Raw genomic sequence first — 24305 nt, forward strand, 5'->3', positions numbered from 1 at the left:
TATCGCGGTTCCTTTGTGTTATTGTTGGGAACAGTGGAATTTTTGGTAGGAAATAGCATCCTCAGTGGTTCCTTGCCAGCGAGGATATTAATGAACAAAGGAAGTGTTATAAATGCAGTGTTTGCCACATGCTTCTCAATCCCTCCCAGCCGCTGTAGGCTTGAGACAGAGAACCATTTTGTTATCTTTCCTTTTGGAAACAGTCTAAAACTTTTTTGTTCCTGATAGATCTACTTGTGGGGTTTTTTTGTTTGGTTTTTTTTTTTTTTTTTGGTCTGCTTTTCTAATTCCGCTTTGTTTTGAAGGACAAAATTCCATTTAGAATGGTTTGAACTTTGCCCATATATGTTTAAACTTGCATCTGCTTGTTCAGGGATAACTCAGGCTTTCCTAGGATTCATGTTTACATCCCAGCAGCCTGGTCAAATTTAGGCGCCTAAGTAAGCTTTGCCCTGTGCTTCCATCATTCCTCCACTCTTAGACAGTAAAACTGTTGGAGTATTCCTGACTCTGCATTTTTTGAAGTCACAGTGACTCCACTGTGCCAGTCCATTCTGCTTGTCCCTCTGCCCTTGATGGGAATGATGGACTCACATTGCCAGCAGCCTTTCCCAGCTGTTGCTTTTGTTTTACTTGTTATTTGGTGTGGTCACCGTATTGTTGGTGAACAGAAAGTGAACGTGCAATAGCAACAAAGCTTATTGTTGCAGTGACAGGATTTTTAACTCATTTTACATCCACAGTGTTCCTGTGTCAATAAGACAGACTCTATAAACCTGTATCTCAAGTCCAGTTTGTTGCTAGTCAAACACTCTTACAGGTCACATGCTTGAAAGAGATGGCTGAATCAGTATGTAAGCTTATGTGTCATCTAGTAAATACAAATCAGCTGCCAAATGCACTCTGAGGACGTGCAACCCACTTCATGTGGGCACTTGTTCCCATTTTTTTTGTGTCCAGAGACTGAACATTGCATCATTGCTGATGCATTGAGGTATGGTGCCATGTTTGAACACATTGGGACCCATTTTTGTGTAACCTCAAGAGATGTAGCAGTGCATATGAGGGCAGCTGGAGTGTGAATGTGCAAATGGACAAGCACTTGGAGAAGAAAAGTTGGTTATTTGTCAAAGACTTGAGCTCTTTGAGGCACGACCTGCAAATGTACATCCATTACCTGTGGTTTTTTGTATTTTCTATCAGTTTTGTGTATTAATTTGATGTCCAATCAATATGCTCTATGTTTTCATAGAGAAAGGTAGAATAAATCTAGCTCTGAAAAGAGGGATACTTCACTGGGATGTTCTAAGAAATTTTCAGGAATTGGTTTGATCTATATCCCAGGACTGGGAGGGATCTGGAGAGATTGCCTTGTATACCTTTCTTGCCTAACTATACGTAAGTCTTTCTTGACAACTCTGGCTGTTTGTTAAATTTTCTTTTTGACAGGGCTGTTGTAATAGTAGCCTTGTTGCTGACACAGACTGCTGATATTGTGTTGGCAGAGTCTTGTAAGATGTGTTGTCCTGGTACAAAGAAATGTATGTAACCAGAGGTGCATAGTCCGAACTAAAACAGGAGCTTACAATCAATGCGAACTGTGACAACAGGTTTTGATTCTATAAAATACATTTATTGCTGTGTAATTTTAAAAATAAATATAACAAGACTATGGAAAAACAAATGTATGTACTGCAAAAACTATTTATATAAAGTATATATATACACTTTAATAATTCCAAAAGATGAAAAATCAGAAGTTCAGTTTGTTCACTTATTTCATGAAACAGTAATTTTGAGATGTGATTGAAATTTTAAGTTTTTTTCACTAAGTGGCTTACCAGTTGTCTGTAATACAGGTATGATTTGGGCTGTTAACCATCTCAATTCTATACTTTGCCAGCATGTTGTATCTCTTCTTTATTTAAACCTTAAACTTGCATTAATCTTTACAGAAGTAGAGTTCATGCCCATGCTTACCTTCAGGAAAAATCACATGGTACTCTTTGCGGGCTTACTCCTGTAGGGCTTTTGGCTAGGAGCTCTTTAGCCCAGAGACTGCTGTTAGGTTAGGAGAGGTGCATAGCCACACAGATTGCTGGTCTGAGGACTGAACTGTGGTAGATAAGATCACTATGTTGCTTTTGTGACATAAACTAGAGTAACTTACTGTGGTTTTGAAGAGAGATTGGAATTCTAGTTCAGTGCTGCCAGACTCAGAACATAATGAGTCTTTTCTTGACGTTATTTGAACTGCTAGGAAAAGCATCTCTTTTTTTTTTTCTTGGGTCTCAGTTTTGGAGCGTAGTCATATGAGAGTGGAAGGGCCTACTAAAGGAAGCAGAAGCTAAAATACTACAGTATTACACAAAAATTCTTAAGGTTAAGCTTGATTAAAAGAGAGAAGTGTTATAAATTTATTTGCAGATGCAGTAAAAAAAAAGCCTTGTAAATGTGTTATCTTTCATAAATTACTCTTATCAGTATTCTTATTCACCTAACACAAAAATAATGTTATCAACAGAACATAGACTCTAGTGTTCTTAAGGCTGTCCTCATGTGTGGTTGGTTGTAGCTGCACCTCTAGAATAAATAAAGTTTTGATCCCATCACCAGCTATCTATTTGAAGGGAATAATCAATAAATCCCTTTGTACTAAAACTGAGACCTGGTGCACATTCAAGCAAAAAACCCAAATAATTTTATCAGGACACCAGAGTTTGTCTGTTTTCAGTGTTCTGATGCATCAGAAGAGATGTATGAAAAAATCAGTCTTAAACATTGCTTAAGGTCTACTTTTGCTAAAGCCTCATTGTACTACATCTGGCTTGGACAAAGTTAGTTTCCTTCGTAGCAGCCCCCTGTGATGCTGTGTTTGGGATTTGTGACTAAACCAAGGCTGCTAGCACACCAGTAGTTTTGGCTGTCACTGAGCAGCACTTGCACAGCGCCAAGGTTTTCTCTTCCCACTCTGTTCCCCCACCTTCCTTTTCTGATTGAGGTGCTTGAAGAATCCCTTTTTCTTAGTCTTCACTTGCCTTGTCAAGTTCAGCTCCAGCTGTGCCTTGACCTTCCTGACCCCATCCCTACACAACCAGTAAGTGTCCCTGTATTCTTCCCAGGTCTTTGTCCCTGCTTGCATTGCCTGTGCAGTTCCCTCTTGCTCTTCAGTTTGACCAGCAGGTCTCGACTCAGCCACGCTGGTCTATTCCCTTCCTTGCGTGATTTCCTTCATCTGGGGACTGAGTGCTCTTGTGCTTTATCAAAAGCATCCTTAAATGTCTGCGAGTTCCATTCTGTCCCTGAGGACCATATCTCAGAGGATCCAACTGACTCACTCCTTGAAGAATTGGAAGTCTGCTTTCCTGAAATTTAGCATCCTGACTATACTCCTTGCCTGTCTTGTATCCCTCAGGACCTTGAACTCCACCAGCGTGTGATCACTGCAGCCCAGGCTGCCTTCAACCTTGACATCACTGATGAGCTCACTTGCATTAGTGATCATCAGGTCCAGTGTTGCATTCCCTCAGGTGGGGGTGTCCATTACTTGGGTTAAGAAATTACATTTAATGCATTCTAGGAGTCTCCTGGATTGCCGACACCTTGTCATGCTACTTTTCATGTCAGTGTGGTTGATGTCCCCCAGTAGGATGAGAGCTTGTGAGCATGAAGCTTCCTGTAGCTGGAGGAGGAATGCTTCATCAGTAGGCTCTGCTTGATCAGGTGGCCTGTAGTATGCACTAACCACAAGGTTCCTTTTGTTGCATCGGTTTTTTATTCTGACCCACATGTTCATGGCTACTCTTCAGTGACAGCTCTTCACACTCTATCAGTTTGCTGATATAGAGGGAAACGCCTCCACCCCTCCTTCACAGTCTGTAGCCATTGATAGACACACTCCAGTCATGGGATTCATTGCACCAAGTTTCAGTGATGGCAACCAGATCATAGCTTTCTAGTAGCACAGTAGTTTCCAGCTGCTCCTGTTTGTTGCCCAAGCTTTGTGAGCTTGTATGGAGGCACTTCAGCTGGGCTGTTGGCCACATCACTTTCTTTGTGGAACATCCCTTATTTCCTTTAGGTGTTCTGTGGAAGTTTCCTTCCTGGCACCTACTAGCTCAAGAGCCCCCTGCTCATCTCCACAGGACTTCAGCTGTGCCATGGCATCCCCAGCATGCCCCAGAGCAGCATGGTAGAGGGCCCATACCATCACCCCATCCCTCCAGCACTGTGTGTTCTCCCACAGCTTGCCAGAGGCAAGCCTGATGTTACTCCTCTCTCCCTTCACATCTAGTTTAAAGCCCTGTCAATGAGCCCTGCAAGCTCCTGAGCAAAGACCCTCCTCCACCACTGAGAAAGGTGGCTCCCATCTGATACCTGTAAACCTGGTACCACATAGGCCATCCCATTGTCAAAAACCCCAAAGTTATCATGGTGACACCAGCCACAGAGCCATGTATTAATGGGCTAGACCTGTCTGATCCTTATAATGCCACCACCCATAACTGGAAGGAGAGAGGAAAAAATCACCTGGGCCCCAGATTCCCTCACTAGCCATCCCAAGGCCCTAAAATCTCTTCTAATCACCCTTGGGCTGTGATCTGCAGCTTTGTCACCTCCTACATGGAGCAGCAGTAATGGGTGGTAGTATGATGGCCTTACCAGACTGGGGATATCCCTTACCCGGGCTCCTGGGAGGCAGCAGACTTCCCTATAAGTAGAGTCTCCTTGACGTATTGGACCCTCTGTTCCCCTCAGCAGAGAGTCTTCTACAACTATCACTTGTCTTTTCCTCTCATGGCAGTTGTAGTAATACAGAGGAGCGGGGGGTCGTTCTGGTCTTGGCCCTTCCTCTGCTGTAGACGAGTCATCACCCACATTTTCCTCTGGTCATTCTTCCACAGCTAGAGCCTCCTATCTGTTGTGCAGAGGCACCCGGGGAGGCGTCGGCAATGAGGGGGTTCATTTTCTGCACCGTTGTTGGACTTGCTTCCACTCGCTACACCCCTTCAAGTCCCTGCCTACATCCCGGTGGAGGGAGGATACTAAATCCCTCTGATCAGAGGCTTTTTCTGGTGTCTGCCTCCGTTCCTGTATCAGGGAGCTCAGGGTGTGGTTCCACCCGTCTATCTTTTGCTCCCTGATGCTCCTTAGCCTCTCTGCTCCCTCTTGCAGCTCGGCCACCAGGCTGAGCAGATCTCCCACCTGTTCACACCTCACACAGCTGTTGCCCCTGCTGCCCTCTGTTTCCAGTGCAAACCGGAGGCAGTCCCTGCAGCCTGAGACCTGGACAGATGCATGTTTTCCTGGGAACTCAGTCTGGGCTGACGCATGTGGCAGGTGCAGAGGATGCAGCCTCCTGCCGGGTGGACACCATGGCTGAGCTCCCTCTCTAACTGGCTGAAGTTGCCTCCTGAGCACAGAGACTGCCCTCTTTGCGCACCCTCCCCGCGTGAGCTGCTCTCGCAAACTACTGAGCCGCCCTCCTGATGAGGCTCAACCCTATTTGCTGCATCCCTAGGGGGCCATTTAAATCTCCCGCGGCTGATTCTGGGACCACCTTCCTACAGCAGCCGCCACGTGGCAGCTGCTGGCACCAGGAGTCAGGAGCTGGGTGCCCCTTGCTCGCTGTTTTGGGGTTCCTTTACTCCACAGAGCACATTTTCTACCTCTGTCGAGTACCCGGCTGCAGCACTTACTGTGTCTGCTGCCGTATCTTTCTGGTTGAGAAAATAGTATACAGTAACTTTTCAGTTTTAGCTGCAGGGCAGATACTGTTGTAATCTTGGTGTTGTTAATGTAGTAAAGTAATTTAACAGCAAAATCTCTTAAAGTAGCTCATTTAAGCATAGTGTGCATAGAAATCAGAGTGTACAGTGCTTTCATTTTTTTGACAGTAGCTGTCTCCAAGAAGCTACTTATTTTCATTCAGTCTATTTCAGGGTACTTTTCAAACACTTTTGAAACACATTTGCACCTAAATACCTAGCTTCACGGTCAAATCATTGTAGTGCAATACAGTCAGATTTGTACCTGATAGATTTCAGGTAGAGATAATTTATATCTAATGTATGTCAAAGGGATTGAAAAAATCTGGGGATCTTTTGGGTGGGATGAGTATCTAGGTGAGATTAAGTCATCATGGCAAGATGCAAAACTTACTGAAGTAAATGGATATCTTCCCAGTCACTTCAATAACTTCAGGGCACTCTCAGTGAAACAGTTCATCTCAGGATGGACGTGAAGAAATACTCACAAGTTGTTGAAGAACCGGTGATGAGAGGGAGGGCTGAGAGATAAGTGAAGTACCACAGAGGTAGCTGGGTCAGATGTTTCAGAGGTAGAAATTAATGGAAGGAGAGCAGCAATGCTTGAAGGCACATGGTACTATTCATACAATATGGCATATATTATTTTGAGTGATGTTCAGTGCCTCAGTTTAATAGGGTGGATAACAAAGGCAGAAAGTTAGGATTTAAAGTCAAACTGCTATTGGTTACATAAAGAAACTAACCTTTAATATGTCGCAGGAACAATAAGTGATTTTTCTGTGTCCCAGGAGTGGAATCATTGCTTTACTAGAGGACACAGTATCATTGCATTGTGAGAAGTGGTTTATAAATGCATTCTTGTTTGAAGCAAATAAATAAACAAGCTTTTCAACAGTTGCTTGTTTAAATTTACTGTAAATATTGAATGTTGTATGTATACTCAAAAAATACTTGAGACTGAAAATATTTAGTGTTTTGCAGATCCTGTTAGTAAGTGATATAAACTCATGACTTGTCACTGTGAATAATGAGCCAAGTAATTCTAGACTTGGAAATGTTTCCTTGAAGGCCAGTAGGAAAAACCTGTAGCAGTCAAGAACAGAAAAATGTTTGTGTGTGAATTTGACTATTAAAAACATTAATGACAGTGAAAATGAAAGCTGTCACTTACCTTGATTTGAGAAAATGCAGGTCTCCGTATGTTAACTGTTGAAATCGTCAAACCAACAAGGTCTGCTATCTTGTGAAATAAGCATACGAATTCCTCAAATCCCATACCATGAAAATTTCCCTGTATCTTGTATATACTTGGAGAGAAGAAAGCATTTTTACTTTCATCATAGGCTGAACTTCGACTTTTATTCAGGAATGGCTTTTAAAGGGAGCTTTTTTTCAATGAAAAATAAGTAATTGTGTCAGATTTCTGAATTACTGTACTAATCAGTTTTGAAATTTCAAAAATACTTGTCTTTAATTATACGTTCAGGTGTAAATAACGGAGAACAGACTTCTGTGGAATTTTTGTGCCTTTCATGTGCCAAAGCCACATGTATATTGGCAAAGAACCAATGTGATAAAGTGAATTAAATTTTTGTCTGAAAATTTTGTGGAAGGTAACCAAATGTAAGCAAACTCAACCATACTTTATTGTTAGAAAGCTGGTGAGTATTATTTTACATGATTAAATACAATATGACTAAAAAACTTTCTTAAAGATTAACTGTTTTGATCTGGATAAGAAAACAAATTGAAAATCAGCTTTATTGGGTATTATTTGTAAGAAAACTACAAGAGATGCTAATGCAAGTTATGTTTTATGCTCTCATTAATTTTCAAAGATTAGTTTTGTTCACATAGACGAAAAATACCATAGAAACTAACATCTTAAAATTTCTTTTGGTTTAAAAAAAACAGACCAGGAGAATACTGCGACAGAAGATAAAGACGTTAAACAGCCTTCCAGTAACCAAAGTATACAACCAGAGATACAAGACCAGTCTGTCTGGGGGAATCGCAGTGATGGTGAGCTCATCAGAAGTAAGTATTTCCAGAATAAATTGCTGCCATTTAGGCTTGCTTTCACTGTGTAATGGGGTACTGCCTGTAGACTTAGTTAAATGTGTGTCAAATGCAATTGTGTTGCAACTATAATACATGCCTACCAAATTTATTTCCCAGAATGACGCCTGTCAGCATGCAAAAACAATGAGTTAGAAGAAAGGTGTGATTTGAGGGGTGCAATACAGTATAAACCTCTATATCACTGATATTTTAAAGCTTTGATGTTATATTTTTCTCTAATCATTCACAGTGAAATCTGTGTATTTAGTAGGCACATGAGTTGCAGTGTACCCCTGTGCTGGGTGTCATCGCCTTCGATTTCTCTGGTTATGCGTTAAAGTGGCAGAGTAAACTGTGCTGAGAGTAGTTGTGTCCAGATGCACTGAGTGCTTGTCAGGTGTAAGTTTATAAAGACTTTTTAATCCTAAAGTAGTTATTCCATTCAAAACTAGAAGAATGTTGTAAGACAAGGTTTTAGACCTGTGTAATGGAGCTGTGTTTTTTTTAAATTAGTTTTTACAAGTCCACATTCCTAGTGTATGTCTTGTATGCTTTAAAGCACAAAAAGGTATGCAGGCTTATCCCATTTTTCTGTCTTGAATCGAAGATCATATGCTGTCCAAAAGATCATCCACAATTGCACCCTCCTGAGGCGAAAACATTTCTGTCAACTGCCAGAGCTAATGCTGCTTTAAAACTGTGAATGCCTGAATGTTAGTTGCTCAAGGGAAGGGCAGCATGAGAAACTGTTCTTTAATTATAGGGTGTATTCGGAAAGCAAAAGGACTGAATGTGGAGTGCAGTTCCAGCTCTCCCAAGTTTGTTGTCTGGCCACTCACTTTGGGGTCAGTCTATCTTCACACCGAACATGTACTACATGATGCACTGTGGGGTAAACTTGTATTTCTGAACCTGTTGTTGTCATAACTGGTGATTTTCTCTGGAGCTATCTTTTATTTTTAGGGTGTTTTTGTTGTTGTTGTTTTTAATCTTATCTATAAAATCAATTTCTCCTGAACTTTGTGTTAGCATTTAAAGCTCTTTTCAAATCTTGGTTAATCCTTCTTTCTAAATCATGAATCCTGGTAAATAATTAATACTCTTGATGTATTGAATAGTTACCTAGATCCTTCATAGAATACTTGAATTTAGCATGTCGGATACCTATCTGACAATTTAAAAATAATTCTTGAAGGGCTGTAAAGGTGAAAACTGTCCTGCACAGCTTGAAAGTTTACTTAATCCTAAAATATTATTTTAGACCTAACTATCTCTGGACAAGCAATTGCTTTGTGCTTGTGTTGAGGACATAGGAAGCAGCATATGGCATCCACTGCTTTTGGAGTGGCCTTCTTCTCATTCCCTCTTCCTAGAGGCTTCCTTATTCTCAGACCTGTGGCAAAGGAGATTTATTTTGTAGCAGTTGGCATCATGCCTAAACAACAGTGGAAAGGACTAAAGACAGTAGAGTGGTGCTGTGCTTCCTCTGATCTGTTGACTGCAAGGACATAGTAGACTGGCTGCACTGGGGAAGGGGGAGAGTAAAAGGTAAATTTTTCAATATATAGCAGAAATTGTGGCAGATTATGCAAGGCCTTGGTAGTGACAGAAGGGTAAAGAATCTTGACAGTTATATGCAATTGTATATCTCTGTGATGGGACCGTTATCTTAATTAAAAATGTAAAAGGAAAAAAGGTAAAGATAGGATAGAAATGATGCACTTCTCCGGTGTGCATAATTATACTCCTCCTAGAGCCACTAGTAATTTTACCTTTGACTTTGTGAAATGCAAGTTTGGATGGAAGCTTGACGTTTAGTCTTAACAGAATTTTATATAGTAGTAACTTCATTGTGGGACAAGTTTGAATAGCTGCTGTGATGCAGTCCTCTCTTTTCTTCAAATTCAAGGTTTTTTTTAACCTCTAATGTTCCTACTGCCAAAGTCTTCTAGATGGAGGAAACAAAAGTGATGACGTTAAAGCAGCTTTGTGTTTTTCTTTTTGGGGGGAGGGCTGTGGCTATAAGTAGGGAATTCTATTCTTTTTTTAAAAAAAATGAGTGATAGTGTTGGCTCTATTACAAATACTTATTTTAGCTGGCAAAAGTTTCACTACTTGATCTACCTGGTAACTGAAGTTTGAAAAGTCAAACAAGAAGAGCAAAGAGAAGCTTGCTTATAACAAATATTATTTAGGTATTTCATCTTAAATAACAAGTGTCAGAATATTGCAGAATATTGTATATTGAAAGAAGCTTGACGTTAGAAACGAACTGTTTTGATCATTACAGTCTACTTCAAAAGTGTTTCTTTAAATTGTTTTTGACAGGGCATGCTTTAATTTTCTCTGGTATTAATAACTATTGGTCACTACCCTAATGATTCAGTTTCTTTTTTCCCCCTGCAGATTGTTTTCCACCCTCACAGTTGATACATACTCTGTTTGTGATTGCTTTAGTTTTCACTTTATAAATGTTTCCAGTATTTAATTTCCAAGATTTTCCTTGTTTGCAGCTGTTTTATCCTGCTGTTATATGGAAGTAAATTAATCAGTTTTACTGGCACACTAACAATGAAGTCCAGTGTGAGAGACTTTGTATGACTTCATTATGTATGATTTCTCATTTGCACTTATGAACTCAGTTTACCAGGCAACATTGGTAAACTAAAATGCTGCTCCTGTTTTCCACAGTAGGACATTTTCAGTTCATCTTGCCCTGACTCTGCAGTCCTTTTCTTGAGTCCCGTTTTTTTAATCTCTAATTGATGAGATTTCCCCCAGATTAGCCCTTTCCTCACCTCCTTCGGAACATCCCTTCTTTCCTTGAATGCAAGCGTTCATAGTATCGTAATATCCCTCATAAATGGGTAATCTTAGGGAAAGTTTCAACCAAGGAATTAATCATTGTTGAAAAGAGCTTGAGAGTCATGGCAGAGGAATATTAGCTTCCATTGAACAACTGCTTCAAAAGGTTGCTGTATACTGACATATAAACAGGGAAGAGCTAAAGAAGAAGAAAAAGGTTATATTACCTTTCAGTATTAATTGTTAATGCACTTGCATAGCTGTTACTGGAATACTGCGTTCAGTTGGAGAAGGGTCATGGGAGAACCACAAATATCTCAGGAATGACTGGAGTAGTTGAAAACATGCTTTATTGTGGAAAAACTCATGGAATTCAATCTGTTCAGTGTTAAGAAAGAGGATAAATAGGGGCTTGCTGAGTCCCTAAGAAGCATGATACCATAATGAGCAGGATTTTGGTAAGACAATTCTTGAACTGTAGCAGACAAAAGGAGAACTAGATGTAATGCTTGGAAGTTCACTTAGACTAGAAATAGGGTATGCGTTTTTTAATGGAGTATTGGAGAACAGGAAGAACTGCCAAATATTTGGTGTGTTTAGGTGAGTTAAATTGGCCTTACTCTTCACAAAATGGCCATGGCTATCCACGTCCTCTTACTTTTACTTAACTTTTTGGTTAAGGGAGAATCACTTTTTCATAGTGATTCCCTCAAGCTGGAATAACCTTAGATTTTTCATCTCAGGTATTTGTCCAGGCAATATCGAGACCTATTCCTTTCCCTTCACTAACAGACACATATTTTGTGTTTTATTTCAGGCTATAGAGGCTCTGCTTTTCAGAAGCTTAGCCTTAGAATAGCTCCATCTGCTTTTCCTCCTTCAGCAGTTTAAATATCTGCAAACATCTTCTGCTTACTTTCATTGTATGATCTAGTGGCCTGTAACGGAGTTGTTCTGCTTCTGTTACCACTCACCTTTGGCAAGTGAGGAAGAGTGGATGTTAAAATATGCAGCAGGGTAACCTGTGGCTATAGGAATGAAGCCATAGGAGTTTTTGCTGCTCCATGTTAGCATAGTGCCTTTCTTTGTTCTTTGGGAAAGGTTGGGGTATTTTTCTCTCTTAAAAAAAAAGGCTATAAAGGTGGATTTCAGGATATTTAGGTAAATTTTTTTACAGAGGGTATTAGGTTATCATCAACATGTGCTGTTATGTAGGGGAAGGAATGTTTAGGAGGAAGAAAATGCCATGCTTGAACACTATTTGCTTGTGAGGATTTAGTCTCTTTTCCAGTTCTCAAGCAGGACCTCAGCTATGTGATATTTAAGAAAACAAAAAACATCTACCATAGATTCAAACTGTCATGAATAATTGATTGATAATAATCCAATTCTCATATTAAATACCTAAAATATGCCCATGTTTTACAGACAGAAAGGTCATTGCTATCCATCATTTCCCATGTGGAATTACCTCTTTCTTCTCCATGAAACACCCTCCTGATAAGAGTGGTTCTTCAGAGAGTGGGATGCTTCATTCAGCACTGTGGGGATTAAACAGTGTTATATGTTTGTGTGCTCACTGAAAAATTTACTACATTCTTCCTAGTTGTGTTTTGTTTTATTGAAATATAAACCTAGATATTTCTATATTTTTTTCTATATTTTTATGTTGACATTTTCACTTTACATGACTATTTATTTAATTTTAACGTCTGGAGATTCCCTTTTCCTTCTGGCTGAGGGAGTGGTTTTTGTAGTTTAAACGATGCAGTTTGGGTTTGGCACTTTTTCTCAACAAGAAGATAATCTGCTGTTCTCTTTCTTTGATATTAATCCAAATATCTTTTCTTGGCTAGTTTATAGCACACAGTCACCTTATTATTTCAGATGACTGTGTTTATTCTGTCTAAAAAATAGTGCAAACTGCTTGAGATAACTTAAATGGTACTCTTCAAAGCTAGGTAGTATGACAGATACAGTCTTCTTGCAGTGTAACTGAATGTGTGAGTACAGAAATCGTGCAGAATAGGTCAATGGAAATTATTACAAATACATCACTGAGTCTGAAAGGTCTATTCTTTTAGTTAAAGAAGCAATTTATGTATAAGATATCCAAGTGTAAAAAAGCATGAGCCTATGAATGAGCAAAACTTTAATCAGTTTAATACTTAAATATGGGAATACAGTATTTGATACTTACATCCTTCTTTGAAAAAGATAAATGTTTGAGGAACCTGGCCAGTAGAAGTAATGGAGGTGTGAAGGACCTCCCTGAGAGCTCATCTCCCAGAGAGTTTTTCTCATCCCAGCAGAGAACTAGCCTGTGTTACTTCTGTTTTTCCTCTCGACCTGCCAGATCTCTTACTACTTCTGTTCCGAAAGTCCTCAAAAAACTCCTCTCATGCCGGCTGAGGAAGAGGCTGGTGTTTTTTTAACTTCTTTCCAACCAGCTGTAAGATAGCTGACAATACGTGCATTTTAGAAACATATTATAAAGGTGACAGTGAAAATTGTGCTGTTAAACGAATTTTTTTAATTTAGTTGGCTCGAAAGCAGGCCAGTGTGTTGTGCGTCAGAAGTACTAGGGCCTGTGAAGGACCCATGGGTTTACTCCTACTGATGATACGTAAGCTGAGGAAAAGAATGAATAATAGTGCTCTTACAGTAGGCTGAGAAACACAAATGAGGAATCGGAAGCTAGTGCTACCAGGACACCAAGAGACCAAAAATTTTCGGTATTCCAAATAAACTACTCAGTTTGCAGCTGGTGCACACATTCACAACTGGAGATCATGTTTGCTACTGTCCACCTGAGTCTTGATGATTCAGCTGGGATTGTTTAGATTTCCCTCCCCTTTTTTTTAATCAATAATGATGATGTAATCTTTCCAAGCCATGCTTGGAGGACTTCTGCAGAAAGATACGCCTTTTCTTGCTGAAAGTGTATCCATCTTCTTGTCGTTTTGGTTTCCACTAGGAGTTTCTGCGATCATACCTCTTGTCCGAGACAATTTTTCATCCAGGGAATTTCGCACCTCGTTGTTGCACAACAGTGGCATTTTCATTTAGTTTTTATTTAATACTCTCTTGGACAGAGAGGCATTTTCATGGATAGACATAGCCTTACATTTACAGTCTGAAAAGTTTAAGACTGGGTCTCCGGTGTTTACAGAAACCATCTGTGGAACAGTCCGAGTGTCGGCTGTAGTATGCAGGTGTTTTCTATGTAGCCTCTCCTGTTTGACTCTTGATTGAATGTGTTGAAGCAATGCAGTTAATGATGGACAACAATAGGTAAGGAATTTGTATATTCTGTGGTGACTTCATGTGGAGAAATAAACTTTTTGCTGTTGTTGATCCATTTACAGAACAGTAGTCAAACTTCAATGAGAACTTCAAACTGCACCAGATGACCATAAGATAGATGCATGTATTCTGCATATCACTAGTAGCCAGAATTACCTGGAGCTTTTCATTTTCTGTTTTACCTTGCTTCTGACTCTAAGAACATCATCTGAATTTATGGTCTGAGGCTGAGAAAGTTTGGATGGCAGTAATCATCAGTACCAGACAAAGGTGAAATTCTTCAAGTAATGTGAAGATTACTGTGCTTGCTGTGTTTGAGCCTGAAGTAAATTGTATCTTAATTTCAGAATACTTTCCTTTGTTGTATTGGTACTGTCTCAGAATTAATGTGCTGTTATGCCTAGATGGAAAAGAATATTTATATTCTTTTCTTGATTAGTTCCTCGTATAGAGGGAAAAAGTGAAATGTATTTGTAGTGGTTCCTTAAAGAGGAAGAGTAATAAAACCGACTACATTCTAGGTGAAATATTATACTAAAAACCAATGACTCAGTGTGGTTTCAGTCTGCTATTTTCAGTACTAACGGTATTCAGTTAGCCATTTTTAGCAAAGAAAACACCAAATTACAAAGTGCATGAAAGTATCATCATGCAAGTTGTACTTTTAGGCACCTGTTTTCTGGCAAAAATGTCTTGAACTTAAACCATGGCAAAAATTCTCCTAGTTTTTCTCTTTTTAAATTTTAATTTTTATTTACTGTCATGTATGTGGAATCTTGGAGTAATTTTATATAGCTGAAAAGTAGTACAGTATATTGTGTTTACATGAACATAATAAAATTAATTCTTCAGAATTTAGACAGCCAAAATAGCTTTTAGTCTTTTGACTTCTTACTAGTAAAAAAAGTGAAAGATGAAGAGGGGACATGGTGACAGCAGAAGGCTTAGCTAAATAATTATGGTTAAACTTTTTTCTTTAAATAGCTATCCAGACGAAAGATCTGAATACTACTTACTTGTTCTGCATTCATATCTGAAGTGGAAGCGTGCCCACAAGTACCTTTCCCTGAAGGTATTTTTGTAAAGTGCAAGGAAAAACAGGAGCCTATGACCTATTTGCATGTTGTGGTGGTTTTTTGTTTTCCTTTAAAAAAAAAAAATCTGCATGATCCAAACCCAAAAGATCCCTTTGAAAAACATTCAAATGTCAAACATCTGTGCTTACGTCAGGTGTTTCTAATATTGGTTTTGTTAACTCATTATAATAAATTTAGGATAATTATGAATTATTTGCCACCTGTGCCTTAACTGTTTTTAAATGAACTATAGTGTTCTGGCATGTGGGAAACATGGTTTTGTATGGACACTGCTTTTGAAATTGTGATCATGAAATGCAAACCCACAGCATTGTATATGAGAGCTTTCAAATTCTGAGTTTTATGTCTGAACCTATGAAAATTAGAGGCCTAAATTTTACTTTTAAATCTGTTTCTCTCAAATTCTATGCAGTATTTCAGTTGTCATATTTTTGCTTTAATCTGAAGCTATAAATATTTTGACAATTGTTTAGGGAAAACTGTAAGATTTAGCAATGCTGATGTTAATAACAGCAGAATTTCAACTGAGAGACTTTCCCATTGCAGAGATTCCTCAAGTTTAAGTGAATTTTATTGATTTACAGCTCAGACTTAAGATTGTATAATGTTTGCATAAAATGTTATGAAGTTTGCTTTTGAGACAAGTCAAGCAGAGCAAACTGTTAGGCAAGCCTATAAAATATGTGGCTTATGAGTCAGATTTGACCTTCAGGGCAAGTTTTTGCCCCTGAGAGAAAGCGCAAGCCATCTGCCCGTTTCTCGGCAGAGCAAGAGCAAACGGGACTTCAAGTCTGGCAGCTACAAACTACGTCTTTCTTTGGAAATAGAACTTCTTTGTCAGTTAGAAGGCGTGTACCTTTCCTCGTCTCCCTTCTTTATTGGGACAGATGTGTACTTTACCTGCATTCTATAATTTGCAAATTCACATTTTAACAGGAAAGCAATGAAAGATTGCCACGTTGATCAAAATTGGCCATAGGGGCAGTGTAAAACCAGAGTGAACATCTTTTAGGTCTGTAAAATCAAACATACAGGAGTTTAGTGAACAATACTCCTTTTACTTGAATCTGAAGATGTAAACATTGAGTTTTCTTGAGAAGATCTGAGATCTGCCTGCCTGGAAAAGTTTGTCTGGATGATTAAACTGAGTTTTTCATTGAACTGATACGAAAAATACTTGGATGGTGATGCAGGGTATGGAGCTAATTTTGGGTAATGCACATGTAGTTTTTATATACGTAATTTTATTAAATTGCATCAGCTCATTTAACAGTATGCTATTTCCTAGCTATTTGCTTTCAAACTATGACCTTATAATGTATTTCCCTACCTTGACAGATATTCTTTTTAGTGTGTGCTGAATTTAGAGGTAATAATCACTATCGTATTTATAATGTAAAATCAATATTGAGAAATATGGGAATAGCTCCTTCAGCAAACTGTACACTAATCACTACAAATGATCTAGCACTGTACGTTTGTGCATCTGAAGTAGTTCTAGAGATCTACATGTTTCAAAACAGTCTTCATCAGCTATACTGTAACCTGTTTTGTGCTGGATCAAGACTCGGAAACTTGAAACTAGGGTGAGTTTTACATTTACACTAAGACAATGTTTAACTTATAAAAGATAGATGGGAGAAAAAACCAACACAAAACAGTTTTAAAAGGAGGAATTCTAATAAAATCTTCCTTTTCTCAAAGTTCTTTTTCTTTGGCTGTTACGTCATCTACTTCTCTGCCCACTGGATTTTCTGATTCCATATATGGGATAGCCTGAGGACTCTATTCCCTACAATTCAATTGACAAATTCAATCTTGATTTTAAATAAATCACTGTTTGGTTTTGACCATTTGTATATTACACAGCATCCTCTACCCTGGCTCTATGAGAAGGCCTACATCCAAACCAGGCATTCTACTGCAAGAGCTGGAATAGGGCAAGAAGTTTAGGTCTCATTATCCATATTTTGTTGGATATTTGTGGAATGGGCCCTTACAGAAAAGGAGAGAAGACTTCTTTTGATGAAGACAGGGAAGGTTCTTGTAGAATAATCCACTTCGCTCTCAAAATTTAAACTTGGAGTTAGAAATCGGTTTCACAGTGACTATAACCGAATGGCATTTGGAAGTTTTAATTATTAAAAAAAGAACTCTTTTATAAATTCTGTTAATTTAGGAAGAAAGTAAAAGAATAAAGGGTATGGATTGGTGATATGGCACACAGAGAAGTGGTGGCTATCATGGTGCAGTCAAATCTTGAGGTATGTTCTCATTCTTAATAAATTGTGCTGTGTCCTCTTTCTGGTTTTTATTTTATAACGTAAAAAAAAACCAGAGAAAATACTGATCCATTTCTATTATAGTTACTGCCCCTAAGCCGCTTTTCACTTCCTGTGTGGGTAGTTTTCTCTAGTCCCCTCTCCCCCTTTTTTGTTGTTTGTTTGTTTGAACAATCCTTTTTCCCATTTCCCCACTTCTTTTTCTATTACAATTAAATAGATGTAAGCAATGACAGGAAGGTTGTGCTTAGAGACTGACTGGAAATGTTTTTAAATTGCTTCAGTATAGAGGCCTGTTCACTTCAGCTTCTGTGTGCTAATATGTGTTCAAGCTATTTTGTAAGTAGCCATGAACGTTCTTATTAGAATGAGTATTTTGACTATTGCAGAATTAACAGCAAACTAAACATTATGAAAAAGTACTGTGTATTCAGGAAAAAAAAAGGGCCAAGAGTTAAATATTGCACCAGCTTCCGGAGTCATGTGATTATGTGAGATTTAAATTTTCATTAAATAAGCAAAAAATTATCTTGGTCGAAGTATGTAGCTGCTGACAAAAGCTGAAAGTTAAAGATGCAAAATTGAGAATATCAATAAAAAGGATGTATTTAAAACTAAAGCATTGATGATTTTTGAGTAGTTTGGCTTGGCACTGCCATGCTATGCAGAAACAAAGAATTTTGTCTAAATTATCATAAGGCTAACATAAGGTAGTAAGGAGATGTTCCCATTGTGAGTTCTTAATTCCAGCAGCCTAAGAAAATGATAAGGCACAATAAAATGTAGCTAATTACACTGAAGGAACAGTAAAGAAAAGGGTGCTGGAATTAACTCCAAGTGGCAGGGCTCTGGTAGCAGTGCAAATAAAGTGGCAGATGGCATGAATCTTTAGTAGAATGGATAAGGATGCATCAAACCCACGGCAGTTCTGTCCTTTTGTCAGTTGTTTGAATGATTTCCTAGGATCTTTTTTGTTCGGGGCCAAGAAATGCAAGCAGTGAGGCTGAGATGTTTACCAAGCATGAAACAGCTGCACAGCACAAAAGGCAGCAGTTTGGCTCACCCATCACCAGCCTGGTTGAACTGCTGTTGCTGATTATGATATGAACACTTTTGTGGGGCTGAAGGTTTGTGTGAGCTGTGGAGGAAAGTTGTTTGCATGTGATGTAGTTGCTGTCTTTGCTGTCAGATAGGGGTTGCTCCTTTTTTGTTAGAGGAGGTTCCTGCCTCTTTAAAGCTCCTTTGTAAAAGGGCAAAAAAAATAAATACAATTGTAAATTCTAATGCTTTCACTTAAAATGCTGTTTCTTTTCTGTGAAATCCTTCAGCTTATTTATAAAACCTCATAACAATATGTTTTTCAATGTAATAAAATGGACACTCTCTGTATTGTGAGTAACATTGACATAGCAGATTTCACTGCTGTATCTGCACTCCAAGTAAAAGTAATGGTGATTAATGTACAGAAGGATTTTCTTTTTCTCTGCAAATAAAGGGAAGTATGTCTTCTAAGTAAGACAAACCTAAAGGTTTTCAGTAAAAGGATCATTGTTGCAAGGAGCACTGATTCAAAGCATGGACCTTGTCTGAATTTAAATGCTACTTAGGAGTATTTTTAAACAAAAGATGAACTACATAAACTCCAGTGGGACAAATAATGTAGTTTTATAATTTGAAAGAAATATCTGTTATATTTTTAACAGAAAATGAAAATCATTCCATATGTAATGTTGGATGCTTTTAAACATGTTGAAATAAGAATACACCCTTTCTGCATGTTAGCAATAAAAATCAGTACTCTACTGCAATTCAGTCAGTTCTGCAGTACAAAGACTTGGAGGTGCAACTGGCCTACTACTGTATTGAAATCGTTTGGGCATAATAATTCCGTAGAAATTTATATCTTGTTTCATGAACAAAGTGGAGAATCGGAATTTTAGCTCAGTTGTGAGATGAAAGAAAAATTTTTACATGTAATTTCATCCCATTAAGACAAATTACTTGTTTCCTCAGATAATCTGGTATTTTCTCTTCTGTAATAATGCGTTTGTTTCTCTTTTGCTTATAGCTGTTGGTCACTGGCATGACACTGTATTTTTCTAGCCAGACAGATTTGTAACTGTGTAGCTCAGATATAAGAGTGAGCTTGTGAACTATTTGAGCAGCTTACAGTTTGCTTCCTTTCAGGAAACTAAGTGCATCATTTTTACAGGAAGTTTAGTCTTCACCAGGCATGATCGGCATTCTGACTTTTGCGCTGCTCTAGAGGATGTGTGTGTAAGCAGCAAGCAAAAACTCCATTAGCATGTTATTTCTTTTTACCTTATTAAATTCATGTAATGGAGGTCACGTATAATAGCTTGGCCAAGATGGGTGGGTTTGTCCAGCTGAGTCAGAAAGAGGACTTCCTAGATAATTTTTACAGTAAATAAGTAAGTAAGTAAGAAACATTTTCCTTTGTGCTAAGTATCAGTGACAACAATTACATGTTAAATACATTCAGCTTTGAAATGAACGCAGAGATCTCCTCGCTGGTAATTTTTTGCATTCTAAAATATATGATTGCCTTTCCCTTCAGCATACAAAACAACTGTTTTAGTATAAAACAAAGTGAAGCTGCCTTTGGGGTGGGGAAAGGTAGTGAGAAGAGATGTAGACTTCAGTCCATAGAACCTAGAGTTTTGAATCTAGAGAAGAAAAAACGTAAATTTTGGGGTTTCAAGGACTCTGATAAGAGGGCTTTTCAAGATGTATTCTCAAGAATCTGATTAGTACAGCTTGCAGAAAAACATTTTAGATGTAATTGCGACATTTTAGGTGAGATTGTGGCTCTTGCAAGCCAAAACAATTAGATCTCATTTCTGGGTCATCCTGATGCCAAGCTGGTGCGTTAGTGGCATAAAGCAGCCAAACAGCCAGCTTTGGTTATGGCAGCTCTGCCTGGTCTTTTTGTGTATTAGTCAAAATCCCTTGGTAACCTGGGGTCCCTGGAATGCTTTGGGATGCAGAGGTCCCACTTATCCAGCCCATGGACATAGTAGGCAGGTGGACTGGTGACACAGATCCTGTGCCCATCTCCTAGACCCTGCTTCCCATGACAGAATTCTCGGAGCTGAAGGATGTCTGTGGTAAAGACTAACCTTTCTTAAGTGTATTTACTGCCTATTGCTTCTCTTTCTCCCCACGCTATGCTTTTTCAGGACTGGGAAAAAAATGGACGCTTGTTGCACACTCTGCTACATTTCCACATCTTTTTTCCCCTACTGGCAATTACTCTTATTAAATATCCAGTCTGTAGTAATGACAAGCTGGGTCATGAAAAGTTATTGTTGTGGACCTCAAGTCCTCGCCCTGTTTTCTGACACAGAATTTCCATTTTCCTTCATGCTTCTATTGCTAAATGAGGCAGATTTTTGGCCTGGGCTCCAGGAGCCTCTCTGACCTCGAGCAGAAGGGAAACTGTTGCTTCAACACTAGATCACTGTATAAGTACGATTTGTTAATTTCATTTAATTTCACTTCTTATTAACCAATGATTTATCACTTAATTCCTTTCTTACTTGTGAAATTTGTAGCAAATACTTAGGCTCTAGTGGGATTTTACTTATGGTTTTTTTTCGTTTCTTCTTCCTTACTCTTTTCTGCCCTCGCAGACTGAAGTGGCTCAGCTCACTATGTTTTTTTTCCCTTTCTGCCTCCTTCCCCTCCAGTGCTGTCTTCTTCTGGGTGGTTGCTATCTGCTCTTTTTTCTTTTGATGTTTTTTTTTGCCCTACTATTGTTTTAATAATGTAAAATCCCAAGTTTTAGCCTGTTCCTTGTGGTTACTGCCCATTTGCTTCTCTTGTTCCATTTTCCTTGCAGCTGTGCTTTCTCTCTTTCTTCCTTTGGTTTTCTGGTGCTTGAAATCAGCTGATGCCAAACTTAGCATCAGCTCTAGGTTGCAAGAAAGAAACAGAGAGAAAATAAGTGCAGCAAAGGGATGAGAAACTCAGTTATCAATGTATGTCTTACTATTTTTGCACTAGTGTTCTGTGTTTTCCTGCTAACTTTTCACGTTATTCTTTCTTTGTTGCTATCATTCTGGTTTTGCTCTAATTTTTATTTCTGCATTGTGTTAGTTTTGTTAATTGTAGCATTGGGTACTATTTAGGACTATGGAAATGACAGATGACAGCACTGAGAGCAGGGACTCAGATTTACACTTGAGGTGGAACACTTTTTGGAGTCTTCTGAAATTTTGTAACTTTACATGAGTGGAGGATTAGAAATCAAGGGAGCAGCAAGCATTACAGTAATTGCTCATTCCAAGCATTTGCCTTCATGTTATTTTTAAAACCAAGTATGGCCAGTTTTTATGTAATTTGTATGAGTTTAACTGAACACTGTGAGTTTGTCATGTGAAAACTCAAGTATATATGGCCAGTGGAGAATAAACCTGACCTTTGAGTATTTTCTTACTCAAAGGTGAATAGCTAGGGCTAGGCTGACAAGCCAGGACTGCTGTTTGTTTCACCATCCCAGATTCTTTCCTGCAATGAAACAGTAGTGTAGTTTGTCAGTGGCTGTTGAGGTTTTGAGGAAGGGAGCAGGAGATGCTGGAGCCAAGAGAACCTGTTCATACACTCACCCAGGTTACAGCTGATAATGGCTGAGGTTATCTCTCCTGTCCAGTACATCCTGCTTGGCCGCTTCTGAGGCAGTACCCAACAAGTGATATCCTGTTGTTTGTAGCTTCTCTTTGATGTTTATTGTTTGATTTGGGAACAAGTAACACAATGGTGAAGGGCATTAAAACTGTTTCAAATATTTGACTTAAGATCCATGGGACAACACCAGTATGTCTTTAGGCAGTGATATAGCCATTTGTTGCAATAGGCTCTCATTGCATAACTGCTGTAATGGTCACATCAACAGCTTGGATTACTTTTTTTGAGCCTAGCAATTGATTAGCCTTCCTTTTAAAATGAAAGCTCCAGAAGCAAAGAATTCTGTCCTTAGTGAGGTGGCATTGTATTGGGTTGACATTGTTTTGTGTGCTTTCTAGGTTTTGGGGACTGTGTTCATTTTTACTACATCTGTTAGGTTTGCATGGCAAGGTTTTTGTAGCGGTGGGAGCTGCAGGGATGGTTTCTGTGAGAACATGCTAGAAGGTTTCCCTGTGTCCAGCAGAGCCAATGCCAAACAGACCCATTGCTGGCCAACACTGAGCCCATCAGCGATGGTGGTAGCACTTCTGGGATAACATATTTAAGAAGGAGGAAAATAAAAACCTGCACAACTGCAGCCACAGAGAGGAGTGAAATACAACTCTGCAGGTACCAAGGTCAGTGAGGAATGGGGAGGAGGTGTTCCAGGTCCAGAGTACAGGTTCCCCTGCACCCTGTGGTGAAGACCATGGTGAGGCAGCCTGTGGAGGTCCATGGTGGAGCAGATATCCACCTGCAGACTGTGGAGGACTCTATGCAGGAGCAGGTGGATGCCCGATGGAGGCTGTGACCCCATGGGAAGCCCAGGCTGGAGCAAGCTCCTGGTAAGACCTGTGGATCTGTGGAGTGAGAGGTGTCCATGCTGGAGCAGATTTGCTGACAGGACTCATTATCCCATGGGGGACCCATGCTGGAGCAGTCTGTTCCTGAAGGACTGCAACCCATGGAAGGGACCATGCTGGAGCAGTTAATGGAGAACTAGAGAACTACAGTCTGTGGGAGGCACTCACATTGTAGAATTTCATGGAGAGCTGTGTCCCATGGGAGAGACCCGATGTTGGAGCAGGGGAAGAGTGTGAGGAGCCCTCTCTGTGAGGAGGAAGGAGCAGCAGAGACTTGGATTTTTCACGGTGAGCTACTGCTGCTTATTCTCAAGAAATTAAAAATTGTGCACTGCAGTAGGAGCTATATGTCACTTCATGTAGCTGTGACTTAACAATAATTACATTACGTGAATCATCTTTATTTCTAACAATATTATGATCTAGCAAGGATTCTCAAATCATCTTCAAGTTTATCATAGATCTCATTGTCAATATCACAAAAAACAGTGCTAGTAATTGCAAGATTTATGTATGATAAAGAAGGAGAATTTACTGATAATCTAATAAGACAAAAGGATACTTGGATTTTGAGATAGTTATTAAGAGATAGGTAATTAAAAATGTTTAGGATTTACTCAGTTCAGCAATAATTAAAAATTTGCTATTGCTGTCATTAAAAAAATCAGCAGACTTTTCTTCATTTTGAAAAGAAACATCAGGAAAGATGATTTGTAAATAGAGAAATTCACTCCACATTTTCAGTGGGAATGCCTATCAACTTTGTAAACCTCTGGCTACCAGCCCTTTTTATGCTTCCCTGTGGTAACTGCTTCTTTCTGGGTATGTCAAAGACATCTTTATACAATTCCTGCAACCCTTCAAACGGTGTGTAAGGTCCTGCAGTGCTTCCAAAGGAAAGCACTGCAGGTGTCTTTGCACAGATTTAAGAGTACTCTTGGCACCTTCTTGTGCACTTGTATTGCCTTCTCAACCCATAAACACACATGCACACATGTGTTTGCCATTCTTGTCAGCCTTTCCCCAGCTGAGAGCTGATGGGATAAAATGTCTTTTCCCTTTGTCCCCTGCCAGCTCCATTTCTGTTATACCTGGATGTGTTCTCAGACGTATTTTAACAAGTGATCTCAGTGTGGGTCCTGTAAAACTTGTACCAGCAATTTTACTAAAGTATTTTCATTACAAAGGACATTCTGTTTCATAATAATATATTGTATTCATTTTGAAGATATCCTCATGTCTTGGAAGAAGTGATTCAGAAAAAGTGGTTGATGCTGTTAGTTGGCACTTTGTTTTCCTTGTAAAGTCAGCATGGTATAAAAAATTCAGTGTAAAAAATTGATTTTAAAAGATAGATTGTACCTTGATGGTACCTTGTTATTTAGTTAATGTATGCCTTCTGTGATACGGAAGCTGCAGTATATGCTATTTATG

The 24305-nt window shown here is 39.0% G+C and overlaps 1 protein-coding gene across 5 annotated transcripts in view; it reads left to right on the top strand.

Moving 5' to 3' along the window:
• Window positions 1–24305, top strand: part of MDFIC (MyoD family inhibitor domain containing) — a 53551-nt gene that overhangs the window by 7751 nt on the left and 21495 nt on the right. For 4 of the 5 annotated variants that reach the window (XR_008450501.1, XM_054070419.1, XM_054070435.1 and 1 more), the window contains exon 3: window positions 7686–7808. The exons of the other annotated variant lie outside the window; for it this stretch is intronic. Coding sequence is in view for 3 of the 4 variants with exons in the window: in XM_054070419.1 (XP_053926394.1) it covers window positions 7686–7808 (123 nt within the window). In the remaining variant the exon portion in view is untranslated. The remainder of the gene's footprint in view (window positions 1–7685; window positions 7809–24305) is intronic. 5 annotated transcript variants of the gene reach the window in all.

This window comes from Cuculus canorus, chromosome 1, assembly GCF_017976375.1.
Source record: "Cuculus canorus isolate bCucCan1 chromosome 1, bCucCan1.pri, whole genome shotgun sequence".
NCBI classification, from domain to species: domain Eukaryota; kingdom Metazoa; phylum Chordata; class Aves; order Cuculiformes; family Cuculidae; genus Cuculus; species Cuculus canorus.